Source organism: Dicentrarchus labrax, unplaced genomic scaffold (genome assembly GCF_905237075.1).
Source record: "Dicentrarchus labrax unplaced genomic scaffold, dlabrax2021, whole genome shotgun sequence".
Taxonomy (NCBI): domain Eukaryota; kingdom Metazoa; phylum Chordata; class Actinopteri; family Moronidae; genus Dicentrarchus; species Dicentrarchus labrax.
Window position 1 is genome coordinate 9,918,238 of NW_026136712.1, and position 18,124 is coordinate 9,936,361.

At 38.3% G+C, this 18,124-nt stretch overlaps 2 protein-coding genes across 3 annotated transcripts in view; one reads left to right on the forward strand and one right to left on the reverse strand.

The window, feature by feature from the left end:
• Positions 1–192: 192 nt before the first annotated feature.
• Positions 193–6,989, reverse strand: LOC127373650 (uncharacterized). Of its 2 annotated transcripts, none has more exons than XM_051418301.1 (8): positions 6,859–6,989; positions 4,660–4,698; positions 3,500–3,721; positions 3,113–3,391; positions 2,575–2,853; positions 2,250–2,474; positions 1,569–1,682; positions 193–1,489 (listed from the first exon to the last, which is right to left on the reverse strand). In XM_051418301.1, exons 1-8 carry the CDS (start codon positions 6,890–6,892, stop codon positions 1,029–1,031), a joined length of 1,653 nt encoding a protein of 550 aa, XP_051274261.1. In that variant the 5' UTR covers positions 6,893–6,989; the 3' UTR covers positions 193–1,028. The 2 variants fall into 2 exon arrangements, with proteins under 2 accessions (XP_051274261.1, XP_051274259.1); XM_051418299.1 differs by having other exon boundaries at positions 1,569–1,694.
• A 6,302-nt stretch (positions 6,990–13,291) lies between these two features.
• Positions 13,292–18,124, forward strand: part of LOC127373531 (SH3 and multiple ankyrin repeat domains protein 1-like) — a 43,254-nt gene continuing 38,421 nt past the window's right edge. Inside the window, exon 1 of the mRNA XM_051418108.1 lies at positions 13,292–13,586. The gene's annotated coding sequence lies outside the window, so the exon portion shown is untranslated. The remainder of the gene's footprint in view (positions 13,587–18,124) is intronic.

An 18,124-nucleotide genomic window follows, 5' to 3' on the forward strand; every position in this document is an offset into this window, starting at 1 on the left:
AGAAGTTGAACTGGGGTTTCCCGCTCGTGTTTCTGGACTGACTGCACTGGTTGTTGTCATGACCTAATGCTACCTTTCTGCTGTATGGATCGTCGAAAGACCAGTTTTGTTGACTTGTTTCGTATATAAATTTTGATCCTTGAACCTTCATTGGAATTAAAATCTAATAATAAAAAAAGAAAAACCACCAAGTTTAGTCAAAATACATTTATTTCAGCACATTAAATACAACAGGAATGAAGCTTAAGAATCTAAAGCAACTGCATTTGCACTGCAGATTAAGCTCATATATCTGATCAACATATGCACTGGAATATAAAGTACAATCTATTCAGTAATACAGCATTTGTTATGTGCACAAATAATAGAACATTACAAAGTATTGGTATGGCAAATACATTATAAGATACAAAAATCCAATCAGGAGGTTTTTGTCAATCACACTGTATGACTTTACAAGGAAATATTAAAAAAAAGTGAATTTGTTCACCCTTTACCCATCACTGAAAGCAGATTTATCATAGTTTGATGAAGCACAAGCACTCTATCTATTTAACATACTAGAAAAAAAGTTTGAGTGAGTTAAATGAAAACATGTGTAATGCTGTTATTATGAGTATATGTAAAATGAGTATCAGATAATATATACAACTTGACTGAATGTAAGGATTTGCTTACTTTCCACATTTGTTGTTGGTCATTTGACTGTCACAAAATGAATAATTTTACATTCTGGTAACTTGTGATTTACATTTACATTTAACAGAATATTCCATGTAACCGAGATGATTAATATTATTAATAATATGGCAACAAGTTGTTGGTTTGTTTGTTGTAGTTAGCTGCTGTGCTATGCAACATACAAGATTTTTTATTGTTATTTGGTAGTCTTGGTTTTCTTCACAGCTCTAACAACTTTAGTCATAGAATTTGAACTTCAGGATTGTGACCAAGACATCACCTGACTTTGCTGGTTTGTGGCATGTGATTTTTCTACCTATAAAAGCTGCTGAGACCTATCTTTCCCTTTATAGCGGAGTCTTTTGCTCCTCTGCCTCTGCCAACTTCTGTTCCTTCACTACCTCATATTCTTTTTCCTTACCTACTGCTTCGCCTCCTCTACCTGCGCCCTCTGGTCCCAGGGTATGGTATACCTCTGCTTTCATTCCCTCTTTCTTCAGTGCTTCATATCCACCTTCTCCTCCTGCTGCCCCCTCCATCCCCAGGGTGTGGTATACCCCTTCTTTCATGCCCTCTTTCTTCAGTGCTTCATATCCACCTTCTCCTCCTGCTGCCCCCTCCATCCCCAGGGTGTGGTACACCTCAGCTTTCATTTCCCCTTTCTTCAGTGGTTCATATTCACCCTCTTTCCTCTCTGTGCGCGGTGCTTCTGGGTTAAGGGTGTCGTACTCGCCGCCCGTTCTTTTTTGGAGCGTCTCATATTTGTCATCACCTCGTAACTTCATTGCCACATCCTCGTATATTGGTCCTTATTAAAAGAAAAGAAGTGCTATGTGATGCCTTCAGTGTGCTTACAGAAAAGTGGAAAACAAGTAGTAGTTACTCACCTCTTGTGTCTCTCTTCTTATACCACACATAAAAAGCTCCAGCTGAAATTGCCAAACCCAGAACCACGAGCACGATTACCACAACTACTAGAATGGTTGCGATCGGAGGTTTATCTAAAACAGAGACTGAACATAAAGAACATATCATGAATATGAAATCTCTGTGGCTGTGACACTGCAATGGTTCATTAGTTAAATTACCATTAGAAACAGGCCAAATAATCCATAGCCAAACTGAAGTCGCACTGGAGGGGTACTCCAGTGATTTAGTATTACACTTCCACAAAGTTGGGGTGCCAGAATGTCATTAAAAAATTGATGCAGCACATGCAGAGATATCGTGACTTTAAAGTTAAAGTACAGCACAAGATCCAAAAACACTGTATCTTACATTTCCCATAATGCAACTCTACATCGTCGTTTAGATAGACCCTTCTTGCCTGGTAAGTGCCCACATCTTTCAAATTCCACATACCCCTTTTAGTAACAAACTGTGACTCAAACAGTGTGTCCAGTATTCTATCGAGAATTTAAAGTCTCCAAACCAGAGTTGAGATTAACCCTGACGACATCATCAAGGTTAATCTCTCCAGTCACAAATTACAACGACTTAATGTTTATTAATATGTCTGTATGGGAAAGTGTCAAAGTTCATTAGCAGGAACAAAAGCAGGAACTCACAAACGTGACTGTTGCTGAAAAAAGACATCCCGTTCCTGAACACAGCTCTACACCCATAAGTACCACTCTCTTTTGGCATCATCAATCCGTTGTTGTTCTCGAGAAATTGCCATAGCTGGCCATCATCTTTCTTGCGGTACCAATTATAGGAGGCATCACTGGGACAATGTGAACATCGACATGACATGCCTATGTTTTCTGAGAGATCCGCCTTCATAGAAGCCTCTGAAAAAGGACACATGCGTAGAACAATTTTAAAAGATGTCTATTCATTCAGTACACCAGCAGTCGCTGCAGTCAAACAGTGTTGTTTGGATATGCATACCTTGGACGAACACATCTTGATCATCAGAGACCACTTGGTATGGGGATCCACTAGTGCGGGCCACGTATGTGAAGATGGCCTTACACTTATAACTTCCCTGGTCAGATTCTGTCACCTTAGAGATTGTGTGGGTAAATTTGGCATTTGGCAAAAGTATTGTACCATTTTTGTAGAAAACAGTGTGGGTGATCTGATCTGTGCCCCAGACAAGGCACGACAGAGTCAGACTTTCCCCAGCTACAGCAGGCAGGGGATCCATTTCCAGCGATACTTCCTTCCCTGACAGAGGAAGATAAAGTGGATTAATTTTCCCTTATAATTTAAATCATAAAAAATCTAAATAAGCTGGTGAACAAGCATTTAGCATTTAAAGAGCCAGATATAAGAGGTAAAAAGAGAGTAAATATGGGACTTAATATTTGCAAGGTGACACCAAATTAATGCTTATGTTGCTCCATAACTATTGGATGTATAAATAACTTATTTAGCAACATAAATGTTATAGTACAACAATGCATTGAAATAACAGTAGGCCTACCTGAGGTCCTGACTATGATTTGGTTACTTCTTAGTTGTTCTTGTTTATCAGTGCACCAGAAAATGGTCTCGGAAACAGTCAGTTCCCTGGGTTGAAAGACTACATTCGTACTGCTCTTCTCCAAACGCAACATAATCTTCTTTGTCTCCGTTCCCCTAAAGACCCAGCATCTCCATGCCTGCAGACCAGCGTCGTTCTCAAGCATCAGGATAACTGAACTGTGAAGCTGCATCACTGGCTGGCCTGTCAATATGGTGAGTGAGGCTCTGGGATGGTATTCTGAATGGTAAATAAATAGAATATACCATTATTTGTACGTATAGCGTATCTCCCATTATACCTTTGGGAGTTTGAACTCTAGTACTTGTGTTCATGTGGTACATTTACCCAGGACTTCGATGGAGAAGATTTCACTTTTTTGTCCATTGCTTTCACACTGATAAGAGCCGGTGTTCTTGGAGGTAGCAACTGCTATCTTCCAGGTTTTGTAAGTCTGCGTTTTCACCTCATTGTCATTGAAGTACCATTTCACGCTGGTCCCACTGTCGCCACAGCTCAAAAAAAGTAAGTCGCCAGAGAAAATATGCTTTAAGTTGGGTGATATGGAAACTAAGGAGGCAAGGAGGGACAAAAGAAAAGACGACATACAGTTAAGCATAGGCATTCTGACACCTGCTACAATTTATGTCATTTCAAGAAACTACAAAGGGCTGGTTATTGGTGCCACCTATGGACATTATGGAACGTCATTCTTCTCTTCCACTACATCGCACAGGCAAATATTAGTTTACTCAACTACATTTCTTAAGCTTTAGTTACATGTCAGATTATATATTTTTTCTGTCTAATGTGTATGTCCAAATTTGATGATTTTGAATTTTTCTGACAAACTGAAGGGTTGACTGTTCCTTTATGGGTTGAGAAATCCTTCTTCTTAAGCTAAACAATCCCCTCTTGTATTAGTTGTAATGTATTATCACAAAGCTGGAAACAGGGCTGTTTTTCTAAGCTTATAAAACGTTGACTTTTTATAGACAGATATAGATACGTAGTTCTCACAGAACAGTGAAGCTACAAACGTGATGATCTTATAACATACATAATACACAACTACTTTATACACTGTTGGGTTGTTTAATCTACAGCAATGCATTCTATAAGTAATGATCTCATCCTTAAACATCTACAGTAGTAAAATGCAACATACACATTAATGCAGCAGTAATATTAATCAATTTATCGGGACAGATAAATTATCGGCCTATAATGGGAAATTTATATTATTATAAATTATCAGGATAATTCAATTACAGCTGATAAATTAGTTGAAATTAGTAACATGTTTGAAGAGTCAGACTGTTTGTTGTTGTGTTACCAACAGAGATTTCAGTTAGATTTGGTTGCAACAGAGCTATAGAACATTAAATCATCCATCTTTGCTCATTACATTGCAGCCTTTCTTACCCTAAGGTGTGCATGATCTACAGGTTCAACAAACTTCCTTTTAAAATACAAAAATATGGAGGATTGCACATGTGTGAACTTACCTGTTGGCCTTTGCTGACATCTTGCCAGGACCACAAATGCTGTAACAAAATTCAAACGTTTGTATTTTTTAATAAACAAATTCTTGCATGACTAGTAATACACACTTTATTCTCACCTCTATCAGGGCATCAGTTTTTTTTTGGCGACATCTTCAAATATATTACTTGTGATTCAAACAATGTGTCCAGAGCTGTGATGTTTTTTTTTTTTTTATTTTCAGTTAAAGAAGTTAAAGTTTCTGTAGGTGGTGCTATTTTATTTTGTCTGTTCAGCCACAGTGTCACTGCCCATGGAAGCCACACAGTTGTTTTTATTCAACCTGATATTTAGTTATAAAGAATTTTTTAACCTTTCTATTACGGCTAATAAATTGACAGTATAATTACATTACTTTACTGTCATTTGATACTTTTGTCCAAAGACACTTAAAATAAATAAGGGTTTATGTGTTTAACCTGTAGTAAAGCTGTAAAGAAAAAGTTTACTCTAAAATCCAAGAGCTAAGAAGTTAAATTCTCTGCTTCCTTTTGATCTCTTTAGTCTTTAGTCATTGAAACATCCTGTTTTTTCCTTGGATTTCTGTCTATCATTAACACTGCTTGTTTTTTGTTTGCAAACAGAAGTTTCCATTCATTTTTATACCATCATTTTATATCGTCTTTGTTATTTGCACTCAAACAACAAAGAGAGGCCCGAAAACTGCACTCTTCTTATTTGCAGGCATCTTTGACCTCTGCCATTACTTTGTACCAAATTGAATATATTTTTTTAAATAGAATTGCGTTTTTATTTTAATTGTATATAAAGTGGTAGTTTTTTGTTATTAAACAACTAGAAAAAATAATATAAAAAAATAATAATTGTGCTGGCCGGATTATATTTTTGACATCATGTCTGAACTGACTGGAGAGAGGGCAGTTTGAGATCCCTGATCTACGGCAATAAACAACTACGGACGGTAACCTGTATATACTGTGTGTACATATTATTCTATCTAGCTGTAGCTATACTCAAACCATTGTTATGTAGATATAAAGTCTCACATATTGTGCTACAGTAGGTTTGTAGTATTTGGGTTCATTATTGCTTTTTTTTTGTGTCATGCATCATCACTCTTTTATTCCAAAGACCCAAAGTTCACTAATATTACAGAATATTCATTATGTTTTACATAGTCCATTCAAATGAAATTCACTTATAATGCAGGACATTCTAATTATTGTAAGGACACATGTCCTTATAACATTTCCACGTTTAACTGGCGCAAATTTTTCCACAGCTAGCTTTAGGCTTAATGATATAATAATGATATAAAATATAAATATCTGAGCCTTTTTTTAGTATTTATCATTTTATTATAATCACATTTCTAAACAAAATGTTTAGCAAATGTGTAAAAGGTATTTCATTTATTTAGTATTATTTACTTTATTTGGATAGTCCGTTTTAACTTCTAAGTGTTCCTTAATAAAGTCAATTGCTATTTGTGCTTTAGTTTTTTTAAGTTCAGTAAATGTACATATTCCAGCTAATAGAAGGACAAAATGTTTATTGGCTCCATAACCCAGTTTCATGAAAGCATTGGGCTTAAGGTGAGATAATGTAAAGCCGTGATATTTCCACCCACCTACAAATGACTGCAGAAAAATTACAAATACATTGCATGTGAAATTATAGAGTGCCAAACATATTTAGTTTTGTCTGATTTAGTTTTAACCTTATTCTGTCCTCTCTATGGATGATGGTGATGATGATATATGAAAATTGACTTTTCAGCCAACGCCCTGCTCCTCTCACACTGATAGATCAGTGTCCTTCGCACTGAGGGTTAAGCACCTTGCTAAAGGGGACCTCAGTGATTTCTATGTAGAGAAAACTTTTACATGTTTGTTAAATGTTAAATGCAATACATTTTAGAAAACTCAGCTAAATGTCAGAACATTGTAGTATGTTCTAACAATGTTAGAAATGGCACATAATCATATATTTGATTGATTGCCTCTATCACCAGCAGCTACGGTTACTCCCCTCTACATTTCTTAAATCTCACAAAATTCCAGCTGAAAAGCATGAGATAACTGGTAATAATAATTATTAAATTAAAATAATAATTTTGATAATAAAATGAACACATGACAATCCCATAAACACCTTTAACCAAATCAATCCTGGTTCATGTTTCACTGGAGCCTTCTTACCTGCCAAGAGCAGCAAATGTTGTCCTCCACTCATTGCCCTGCCAGTAACACAGTCAATAGAAATATCACAGTGACTAAAGTGCTGGTAACTGACCGGGCTAACTGGCTGTTTCTAGTATTTAGTCATGTTGAGGAAGTTGCAATTTGTGAGGGGGGGGGGGGATGAAGAACATAGATCATACCAAAAGTCATCTTCACACAACTTAGCTAGTACGTTTTAAATTGTGACACAGCAAGAAAGAGAACAAGTAGAGAACTTTAGAAATTATGTTTTGTAATACTGTTGCATAAAGAGACGAGTATGCAAGCTCATTATAAAGAACAGAGATGAATGAGATGAAACTGGAAGTAGATGCTTCAGAAAGCTTTTCTAGCCCAATGTAAACCTCGAAAGAGGGCAGTTGATACATTATTTTTGATGAATAAATAATATAATAAATGACAATATATACAAATGCTTTTCTTGCCTCCCAAACAGCCTAGCCCCGCCTGGACTAATGGAGGAAATCTGACAACATAAAGTGTAAAGGTTAACAGGGAAGCAGTTAAAAAGGGGATTACTTATCATAACAGAAACCATTTACCAAAGACTAACTAATGCCAAATCAAAGCTCTTCTATACTATGAGAACCCAAGTGAAACAAATACAGGAAACAAGATACTAAAATGAGACTAAAAGCAAGCCCACTTTTGTATTAGAAACAACAGATCACCTCACACAGTAAAACAAGGCTGGAACGGAAGCTATAAAGCTCACATGAAAGGCACTTGAAGCCACAGAAAAAGACAGAGGTAAAAGTCACTTCCTGCAACCCAATTCAGGGCCTGAATCCTAATGTTAAGATGAAGCAAGTCTTTCAAAGTTTAAAGCTGAACCTCATACTCCTTTTTACAAGAGGAGAGAAGGAGAGAAGATCAAAACCAGTGGTGCATGCAGGTGCTAACTGTCAAGGGAAATTGCATAATATATACTGACTTGACAACTTATCCAGCATTAAGTATAAAAAGAGTTTTTAACCTGACTTTTATCATTTACATATAGGAGTTTATGTATTTGTCCAATTCATGTTATTTATTCTTAACTAAATGCAAATACCTATGATAGGATCAGATGGCAGCACCGCCTTGCTCAAAACAATACACCAGCTGCACTTTTAAGAGCCTTTGGTAGCCTCATAAAGAGGTACAGTACTTGAAATGATCAGTTATATATATACTGCATATTTTATACTATCCTCAAAGAAAGTGCTTTCATGACAGTAAGGGTTTTAATCTTGCAGTTATTGTAATAACAGAAGTGACCCTCTTCTGCTTATTTAGTTTCTGAGAAAAAGATTTCTGTGAGTTTGGAGAAACTGTTGCAACTGTTAATCCCTTACAGAGACCAAAAGCAGAAACCAGATGAGCTGTGTTGGTGGTGGTCAGCGTCACCACAGTGCAAAAGAGGGGTGTGAATCAAACAGACGGAGAGGCTGTGACACTAAAAGCGGAAAAACAAATTTAGTTTTGCTTTAAACTAACATGACAACATCCTTACTAGACATGTGACCATCACTATTTATTTATAAGAAATGATGTTGTTTTTTTTTAATGATGATCACAAATGATCATATAGCCCTTTGTAATCTGTTGTTTATGTGAAAGTCATTTCAGGACACTGTGGGTATCAGGTGTTAAATTAGATACTGCTGACTTCTGCAGATAAAGACTGAAAGCACGCTAAACTCTGGCCAGCAGCTTCTGCTTTTCTGTATTGTGTGAAAGAAGAACAAGTTTTTTAATAGATGGAATCACCATGTACAGACTCCTCACCTGCACCTAAAAATATTACATATGAGCTAAGTGACATAAACATTCAAAAGCACCAAAGGTTGTGTTCTCCAGTCAGGACAACTGCACGCAGACGTCTCTGTCTCACAGCTGATCTGCTGAAAAGACACAAAGAGATACCATCAAACATGGTGTGACACATGACAAAACATAATGTGGTGTTTCTGTTTCTGTCTTGTTTCTGAGAATCCAAACAAGGAAACTGTTTCATTTTGTGCAGGAGGGAAATTTATTTTAGACTTACTGTAGTTAGCAACACTTACTGTGTCCACATATAAAACATTTAAAAGATGATCTAAAGAAAAATGTTTCTCATTCTTTTTTGTTTAATCCCTTTATTACACGTTATATATCATCGATTCGTAGACTTTACTTTTATAAGAGGAAGGGAAAACCACATTACACACAGGATGGATGTTGAAACACACATATTAGCTGCTTTTAAAAGGAAAAAAATTGCATTTCTGAAAATGTTAAAGAATTATGAGAGCAACATTTTCATAATGTTCTCTTACTGCTCACATTTAAAACAATGTTTGAGGTCTCTGTTTCAGTTACTTGAAATGGCCACCAGAGTCCAGCAGTGCATCGGTTTTCTTACCTGAAAATAATGCTTGAATGAGGCCTCACAGCGGGTTTCAGCCCGTACTTCACTGACTGCGTCTGTACAGTAAGCTGTGTAACTGTATTTATGGCTGTGAGTTTGCAAATCACTCTTAGCCTGGGAGTGCAACAGTCACAAGTAGTGAATCTAAAAATATTATTGTATGTATTGTATGCAATGTATTAGTGATATTATTCTACATTTGGTTGACAAAGTACTTGCACTGAAAATGTGCAGACATTATTGTTTCAAACCAGTGAGAAAGCAGTACTTTCTCAGTGTTTCACAGCTTCGATTTAATAAATCAATAACTTCTCTCTCATTCTGCCCTCTACTCCTGTCTTTTCTTCTACTTTTGTTTTCCTGTTCAGTCTGACCCTATTTCACCCAAAGCGAAGTAACTGCACTACTAAAACACAGAAGAAAAAATAAAAACCAGAAAATAAAAAGCTAGCCAGCATATTGTTACTACTGTATGCTCCATCTGCCCGTGACCCACTTTTCTCTCCTTGCCTTTGGCATGAGAGGCGTTAACACAGAAAGCAGGAGGAAAGCTAGTTCCTCAGAATAAGGACGTTGGCAGTAAAGGCAGTGGAAGCACTAAGGTAGGATGAGAGTGCAGTGAATATACACTATGGAGCGGTGCACCGTTAAAGGAGAGCACCCACTAGAGCTCTTATCAAGGGTTACAATGCAGGTGTCATGTCGTCCTTGAGAGGCTGGATTTGGCAGGATTCATCTACATCTCCTCTTAACAGAGTGCACTATTGTGTGCATTAATGTATTTCAACTGAAATCCTCCTCTTTGATGGGCTCTAAAAGCATAATGCAAGCATAAGGACAGTTTTTCACTCAAACACTGCATAAATGCAACAGAATTATTATATAAACTTACTTGGTATCGTCACACATGTCCAACATTAAGGTACCAGATATCATTTCCTAAATAAGTTTTAGGTTCTTTTGTTTGGCTTTGCAACTTTTAATTCAACTTCTGGTCTTTTGCCATTATTGGACAGCTCAGAGTCTTGACAAATACAGGAAATAAAGGGGGGGAGGGGTGTTATATGGTTGTGGTTATAATGCATTCGGTCTCAACCACTGAGCTACTGGACACTCACTTTGTTAAGCTGTCATAACCAGTTTACCACGTGAGAACAACATGTGTAGATCCGAAACCATAACCAGATAAAGATAAAGACACAGTAAATGATGCAGTCACTCTACATCACTCTGGATCACAAACCACATCAATCACCAGGATTCATCTGAACCGGGTTGGCAATATTTTAAGGAACTTCGGTGTTGAAATACAACACACCAATGGTTAAGATGCATACTACATAAATTATCTGAATCGATTCCAGCAGGGGACCTTTTGCTGCATGTCATACTTCTCTCTTTTTCTCTCTATCTCTCTCTCTGTCTCTCCACCATGTTTCCTTTCAGGTTCCCTATCTAACAAAAGGCAAAAGCGGCTAAAATTTCCATCTTTCCATTTGTTAATTAACACTGCCACAAAGCATCATCTAAATTTAGTCCACATTTGACTGTTGAATAGTGTCTAAAGCCGACTCCCCCCACACCTTTTCAGTGTCAGGACTGGATGGCCTAAATCTAACCATGTGAGTAACCTATTGAAAATGACATTCACACTTGTGTGAGACGTGAGAAATTAGGTAGATTTGAAAGATCTCTCTCAATCTCACCTTTTCAGTCCTCCGCACAACTCGAGTGTATGACCAAGTACAAAACCGTCGTGGAAAATGGGGGTTTTAAGAAGATAGTATACACACTCGAACCACGATACGCCATACCAACACGCAAACACATGGTGGAAGTCGCCATCCTGAAGCTGTAATTTACTTATTACTGAATCGATATAGAAGCATTTAAAATCAATATCGAATCGAATCGAATTGTGACCTAAAGAATCAAAATCGAATCGAATTGTGAGGTTCTTAACAATACCCAGCCCCAACTATAGTAAATGGCAGTCGAGAACTGGCGTGGAAGCTAAACAATGTACTGAAGGTCACCTAAAAAAATCAATATCAGTTTAGATATACACTACATTTTCAATATTTTCACTGCCTTCCCTTGACGTTATTTTGTTCTCTTCAAATCCACCAGACTCCTTTGACAAAAACAATAATTTTACCGTACACAGGAGTTGCTGGTCTACCGCTGCCTCGATTGGTTAGTTTCTTTGTTATTGTGTGACTTTTGTGTTTTAAAGACTGAGGTCGGATAAAAAAAAAAGTTTATTAACTGATCGAGGCACCAGCAACACCATAGACTGATAATTCAAAATGGTCTCCGTGACTTCATAGGTTTCTAAAGAGCTGTTATGATGCTCAGTGTGGTCGGTTCTGGCCAATTGGCATCTTGGCAGTCTTGACTTCGCCAGCTCCTGGCTAATCCAAAAATGGGCAAAGAGGTGGAGAGTGGGTATAGCTTAGAACTTTGACTGACAGCAAGGTAAAGCTGTGAACACAGCCGTAAACTTAAACAGATTTTTTTGGGTAGCTCAAAAACATTTTGCTGTTGGCCCTGACCACAGCAGTGCATTGCTTAGCTCCCATGCCGGTTCTCCTGCCTGCTTTTCCAAACTGGGGGTGTGCCCACTGCCGTTTACTGTAGTAATACACTGACTATGGATAACTACCTCATAGAACGCCACTTAAAAAATCCAAACCAACCCTTTAAGATCATTGGTCTTAAGATTTAGATATAGAACAAGGAAGTAATGAAAGGCCTGGCCATGTGAAGACGTGTTTCTGTAAATACTGTTTACTGTAATATTGTGTAAATACCTTAAGGTTACACGGAGGTCTGACCCTGTGTTCTAAGAGGAGGTTTAAAGGTTATATATTTTTGTTATGGTACTATATTTGAATCATCATCAGTCATTGTATCTGAATGTGTATCTGGATGCAAATCAATGTGCGTCAACTGGACTGACTATGTAGCAATTATATTACTACCTTTTAAAGTAAGGAGTTTGATGTCCCATCAGGTCAGCCAGTGTATTCTTTTAAAAGGTTCATCCAAAACACTTAAAAGTAGGGTCTCAGGAGGTCTGGGGATCACCAGAGAACCAGGATATTGTTTCTGTTGTTGGTGAGTCTTTCAAATGTAATTTTTCAATGCAGTGAGCCCAACAAGCAGAATTCTTTTCAGCTTCACTGCACTGGGGTTTGGGCAGAACTCCCAGCAGCAAGTATTTTTCTCAACCTCACCAAATAAAAACAAAAGTGTTTGAATGGCAAGATAGCGCAAGGGGTAACTATTTAGGTGACAGAAGACAGAAAACACAAAATTCCTCCAAAGTTGGGGTCAGTCACTTTCTTAGCAGATTCATGAACATAAACTATTCCTTGCCATGACGCTGAATTCTCTGTCATCATCTTTTAGTTCTGCTGCGCAGGTAATAAAACTACATTTCATGAATGGAAAAAGTCCGAACTTTTTCTTTTTATTTATTTAAAGACACAAGGGGACCAGTGAAGTGGCCTGAATCCATCCACTGTACATGTGAGACGGTAAAGATAAAGGGGAGGGAATCATATCATGGGACGAGTGTGAGTGTGTGTGATTGATGGAGGGACTGAAATAATGAGCAAGAGAGAGGGTAGAGAGAGAGAGAGAGAGAGAGAGAGAGAGAGAGAGAGAGAGAGAGAGAGGGAGGGAGGAGAGGTTGAAATGTGGTGGAACAGTGAGAGACAAAAAGACAGAGAGCGAGACAGAGTAATGAAGAAAATTGGGGATAATTGAATAGAAGAGCACTTGGGTGCAGGAAAAAAGCAGAGAGAGCAACTGACAGATAGAGGGTGAAGAGTCAGTACACAGTGGAAGTACAAAGCGAGGAAGGAGAACGAAGGAGAGAGATCAATCTAGCTGCTAAAGTAAGAGAGAGAGAGTGCGCCACGCTGGAGAGCGAGTGCATGAATGTGTGTAAGAGAGAGAGAGGGAGAGAGAGTCAGCTATACCAGTGCATAGAGTAGGTGAAAGTGTGTGTGTGAATGAAAAAGAGAAAGAGAGGCTGCACAATACAGTGGCTCAGGCTGGCTCACACCGATGCACATTTAAAGACTAGAAGGCATGAAAATGTGATTTTGAAAGAGAAAAGCAAATCAGTTTTTCTTATTTTTTTTCCCCTCATCTATATTTTATCAACTGGATCTTTCTCTCATTTTCTAATCCCGGTCCCTTTTTAGTCTCTTTGTGGTTTATCAAGGAGGTCACTGCGGATAAAACGAGGAGCAACACAGCCTGAACTGCAGACTAAAAGGTATTTACTTTTTATGTTCATTTATTTACTCAGATTTTGTTTGGAATTATCCTGAATAAGAACAACTCCTGCGTGTATCCCACAATCAAACTCATGTAAAGTGTTCATTGTATGAAAAAGAAGCAGAAAAATTACAAAAGAATTACAGTGACGATAGAAACCTGGTGTGTTAACTATGAATGGAATACAAAACCCATGCAATAAGTCTTGGGCACACGCAGAAGAAACGATCTTTAGCAGTGAGGTGTGTGAGGGTGAAAGTCACAGCGCTTTACAAGAAGTGGGTGCTACTGAGATTGTGGCATGTGGGGGGTGGGGGGGGGCTACATGTCCTCTGAGGACTGATTCCCATGTTTTAGGAGAAGAAGGGAAGAAGAGCAAAGTGGGACAGAGGAAGAATTACAAAGATCACAGAGCCTTCAAAGAAAACTCTATCGTAATCATACATATCACTCCAGAACAGCTTTAGGACTGATTAGTGGGAGTGGACTACTCAGTACATATAAGCTTTATTAGCTATGATAATAAAGCAGCTGTAATGAAAGTTATGTAGGTTTGTTTGCTTGTAATTAATTAAATTTTACCTTTATTTTACCAGGAGGTCCCATTGAGATCAAAAACCTCTTTTATAAGAGAGACCTATAGCCAAACTCACAAGATATTAAAATGCAATTAATTTTAATCATGGAGATTAAATTACAAAAAGACACATTAAGGTTACATTCTAAGTAAAAAGAGGGCAGTGATGGTGGAAAAGTTCATTTCTCTAAATTAAGATTTCATGCTGAATTCAACTTTATGCCCATAATTGAATCCCTTGTGACTTGTTAAGACCCTCTTTCATGTAGATTATTCCACGTTCATAATTGCACATTGCAGTATTTTACAACTGCTCCCCCACAGTTACAAAGTAGGTTATGACCTGTTGTATTACAGTGAGACATTCACAGTGGAAATGGGGGGAATAATTGATGTGCATAAGTTAGAAATCATTCTGGGAATTTGGAGAAAAATGTTAATATTTGGGCTTATGTAAAACCTACATTTATGTAATACCTTTTTTAATACTATCCAGACACTTACAGCATTGTATTACATTTTACAGAATCAAACGAGAGCTCATCAACACCCACATTTCGCACACTTCTGTAGCTGCAACTTGTCAAAATCATTACCTGCTCGCAGTATTTATGTTGTCAGCTGGTGGAAAGGTGGAAACCCTCTAAGGACCCCAGAGAACTGTCTCTCTCTCTCTCTCTCTCTCTCTCTCTCTCTCTCTCTCTCTCTCTCTCTCTCTCTCCACACACACACACACACACACACACACACACACACACACACACACACACACACCTAAACGCTGTGGTGTACTCCAGCTCTGTGCACTTTCATCCAATAGATACAGTACAACATAATTGACTTTGCACAGCCTCCTAAGACCCTGCCCCACATGGTGTAATGCACAACAAGCAATACTGGCTTTAAAAGCATATTTTTCTCTCAGAGTATACCTAAGGGAATTAATTTGGAAAAGGAAGGAAATAAACTAGGCAATTTAGAGCACAGTGGGCACACTAAGATTAATGGCTTCCTAACAAACACAGAACAATTGATCATAATGGAACAAAGAAAGCCGTGTGACGTTATCAATCGAGAGGGACAGAGTGATTATAAGTAATGTGTGACTAATGCCAAAAGAGAATGTGATTATGAAACAATGGAGTGGAAGATGAAAGACATGGAATACACTGAATTGGCCAGGAAGCTTCATGTGTCAGTGGAGAAATGATTCAGGAAATTTCCACCACCACTGCCTCCTTATTTCCACTCCATCTCTATCCTGCTGTTCTTTCCTGCCCGGTCCCGTTCTGTCCTCTCCCATCTCCCCAGGAAGAGTAGGAGTCGATAAACAGGCTGGTCAGTGTGGCAGATGTGACAATGCTATATGGTCCAGTAATTCTCCAGGGTTTGGTATGGAGAGAGTGTAGGACAAAAGACAGACATGCTGAGAGAATATTTCCACTGACAGCTCACTGCTGTGGAGGAACACAGCTAGGCTCCATTAGCTGCAAGCTACTACTGTATCTGTGAAGCAGGAATATAAAACCCACAACAAAATGTTTCTTAAATCAGTCCCATGGGAGTGTTAAGCTGGGCTACAGCTGTATGGAGCTATAAGAAAGCAAAATACACACGTGCCCATTCAAATCCATACACTTGAACACACACACATACGCTCATTAGCTTTTAATTCAAGGACAAACACGGCAAAATCTGTGCAAAGAAATCTTTTGTCTGACATTTTAAAGTGTCAATATCAAATAACCTTGAGGAGTAATTTCATGTGTAAATAAACGTTTTGATCTAATATAATTTTTTATGAACTTCTAATTGTTATTTGCAGAACTGACAGAGTCTCATTGTTGTGCTCATTAAGATGGAACGCGAGAGAAGAGCTGTTTCCCCTGACTCTGCAGGCTTTTCATTATTACATACAGGGAGATTTCCCCCAGGGGAAAGATCTGGAGGATTGCCGTAAGCCATGAAAACAGAAGCTAGCAAACGGCAACACATCCACCATAATGAAGAGCTCAAATAGCTCCAGCTTTACAATATCTGAACACAACTTCAAGTTAATGAGTAAAAAAATACAGTCGCACACTTCTCGCACAGATGGTTTAGAAAGCAATAACTGGTTTTTAGATGCACAGACAAATGTGACTATAGCACTCATATATATTTGGCACCTTTAATCAAAAGTGTATAAATCTACCTGAGAACAGGAGTAATATATCACATGATGACAGATCAATAGCAGAAGTGGTGGGTCATACACCCATATGTATAGTATACTGGTCTTGCCTCATTAACCTCACTGTTTGCTAATGTAGACCAGCTTCTGGGTTGCTGAGCAGCCTGTTTTAAGCCAGCAGGGTCAGATGGCCCTTTAGCCAGAGATTTTTGGCTTAGTTTAAGGTCGTAAACAAGGTAGTGTTGATCATGTCTGTAGCCAGCTATGAGATCTTCGGACCTCAGTAATTATTTCCTAAAAAGAAAATGAATATTAAAAAAATCAGTGGTATAAAAAGCATAAAGCCAAGAGTTGAAAACGTCTATTCTTTAAGTGTCTGCCTGGCAGCTGAACAGTTCTGTGTGTGCAACACGTTTCATACATTTTGTGACATACATGTAACAACCTACGCACTTCCAGCACAGTCCTGTCTTTCTATTTACTCCATGGATGAGGAAGCTGTAACCTACATACACACAACACTTACTACAAGATCAGTCAACACTGTTTGTTCAAGATTTGAGCTCACAAACTATTAATCTATATTAAAATCAAATCAAAATGGGACATGTGCACACTTTTGCGCACAGAATCAATCAGGAGTTTCTGCTCTGACATTTTCACGGTGGGAAATATTCATTATAAGTTACAGTGCACAGCAGCAGCTTTGAATAAACAATTAGCCAGCCTTTCTGCAGTCACGCTGTCTGTTATCACCCACTCCAAAAGTGATAGATCAGTGCATGTACACCGATCAGCCATAACATTATGACCACAAACAGGTGAAGTGAATAACACTGATTATCTGGTTTATCATGGCACCTGTCAGTGGGTGTGATATATCAGGTAGTAAGTGATCATTTTGTCCTCAAGTTGATGTGTTAGAAGCAGGAAAAAAGGGCAGCGTGAAGATTTGAGCGACTTTGACATTGGCCCAATTGTGCTGATGATGACTGGGTCAGAGCATCTCCAAATTTCACCTCTTGTGGGGTGTTCCCGGTCTACAGTGGTCAGTACCATCAAAAGGGGTCAAAGGGAAGAAAAGTGGTGAACTGCAGACAAGGTCATGAGGGGCCATGGCTCATTGATGAACATGGGGAGCGAAGGCTGGCCCGTGTGGTCCAATCCAACAGAAGAGCTACTGTAGCTCAAAATACTGAAAAAGTGAATCCTGGTTCTAGCAGAAAGCCGTCAGAACACACAGTTCACAGTTTGTTAGTATGGGGCTGCAGAACATTATGACCACCAGGGTGCCCAGGTGGTCATAATGTTAAGGCTGATCAGTGTATGAGAGTGGGATCAGGCTCTTCTGGGTTATTGTGCAGCTATAAGGATTTTGGAATAATGAAATATCCTGATTCCTTTTCCTCTCTAATACTGTGCCTTCATATACTAGAGGCTGTGCGGACAGGAAATGAGGCACAAATACCTCCATTGCTTTTTTGATACAAAATACTTTTTATGTGTATGGATGTTTCTTAACACTCTCTTCCCCCACAGGTTATAAATGTTACTGGTTTAGGATAAATGTTTTTTAAACCCTTTGTCTGGAGTATACCGCATTAATAGTGTTAAGTATAGAGTGCAAAGATAAGAATTGAGGGTCTTCCTGTCTGTAGAGCCAATTACATGGTATTTGGATGAACTCTAATGGGGTCTGACAGGCGTCGACATGGTCCTCACTTTGTCAGCCATGTCTAACAGCATTTATTAGTATCTTGTTGACTTTTGTCTCTCAGTGTTACCT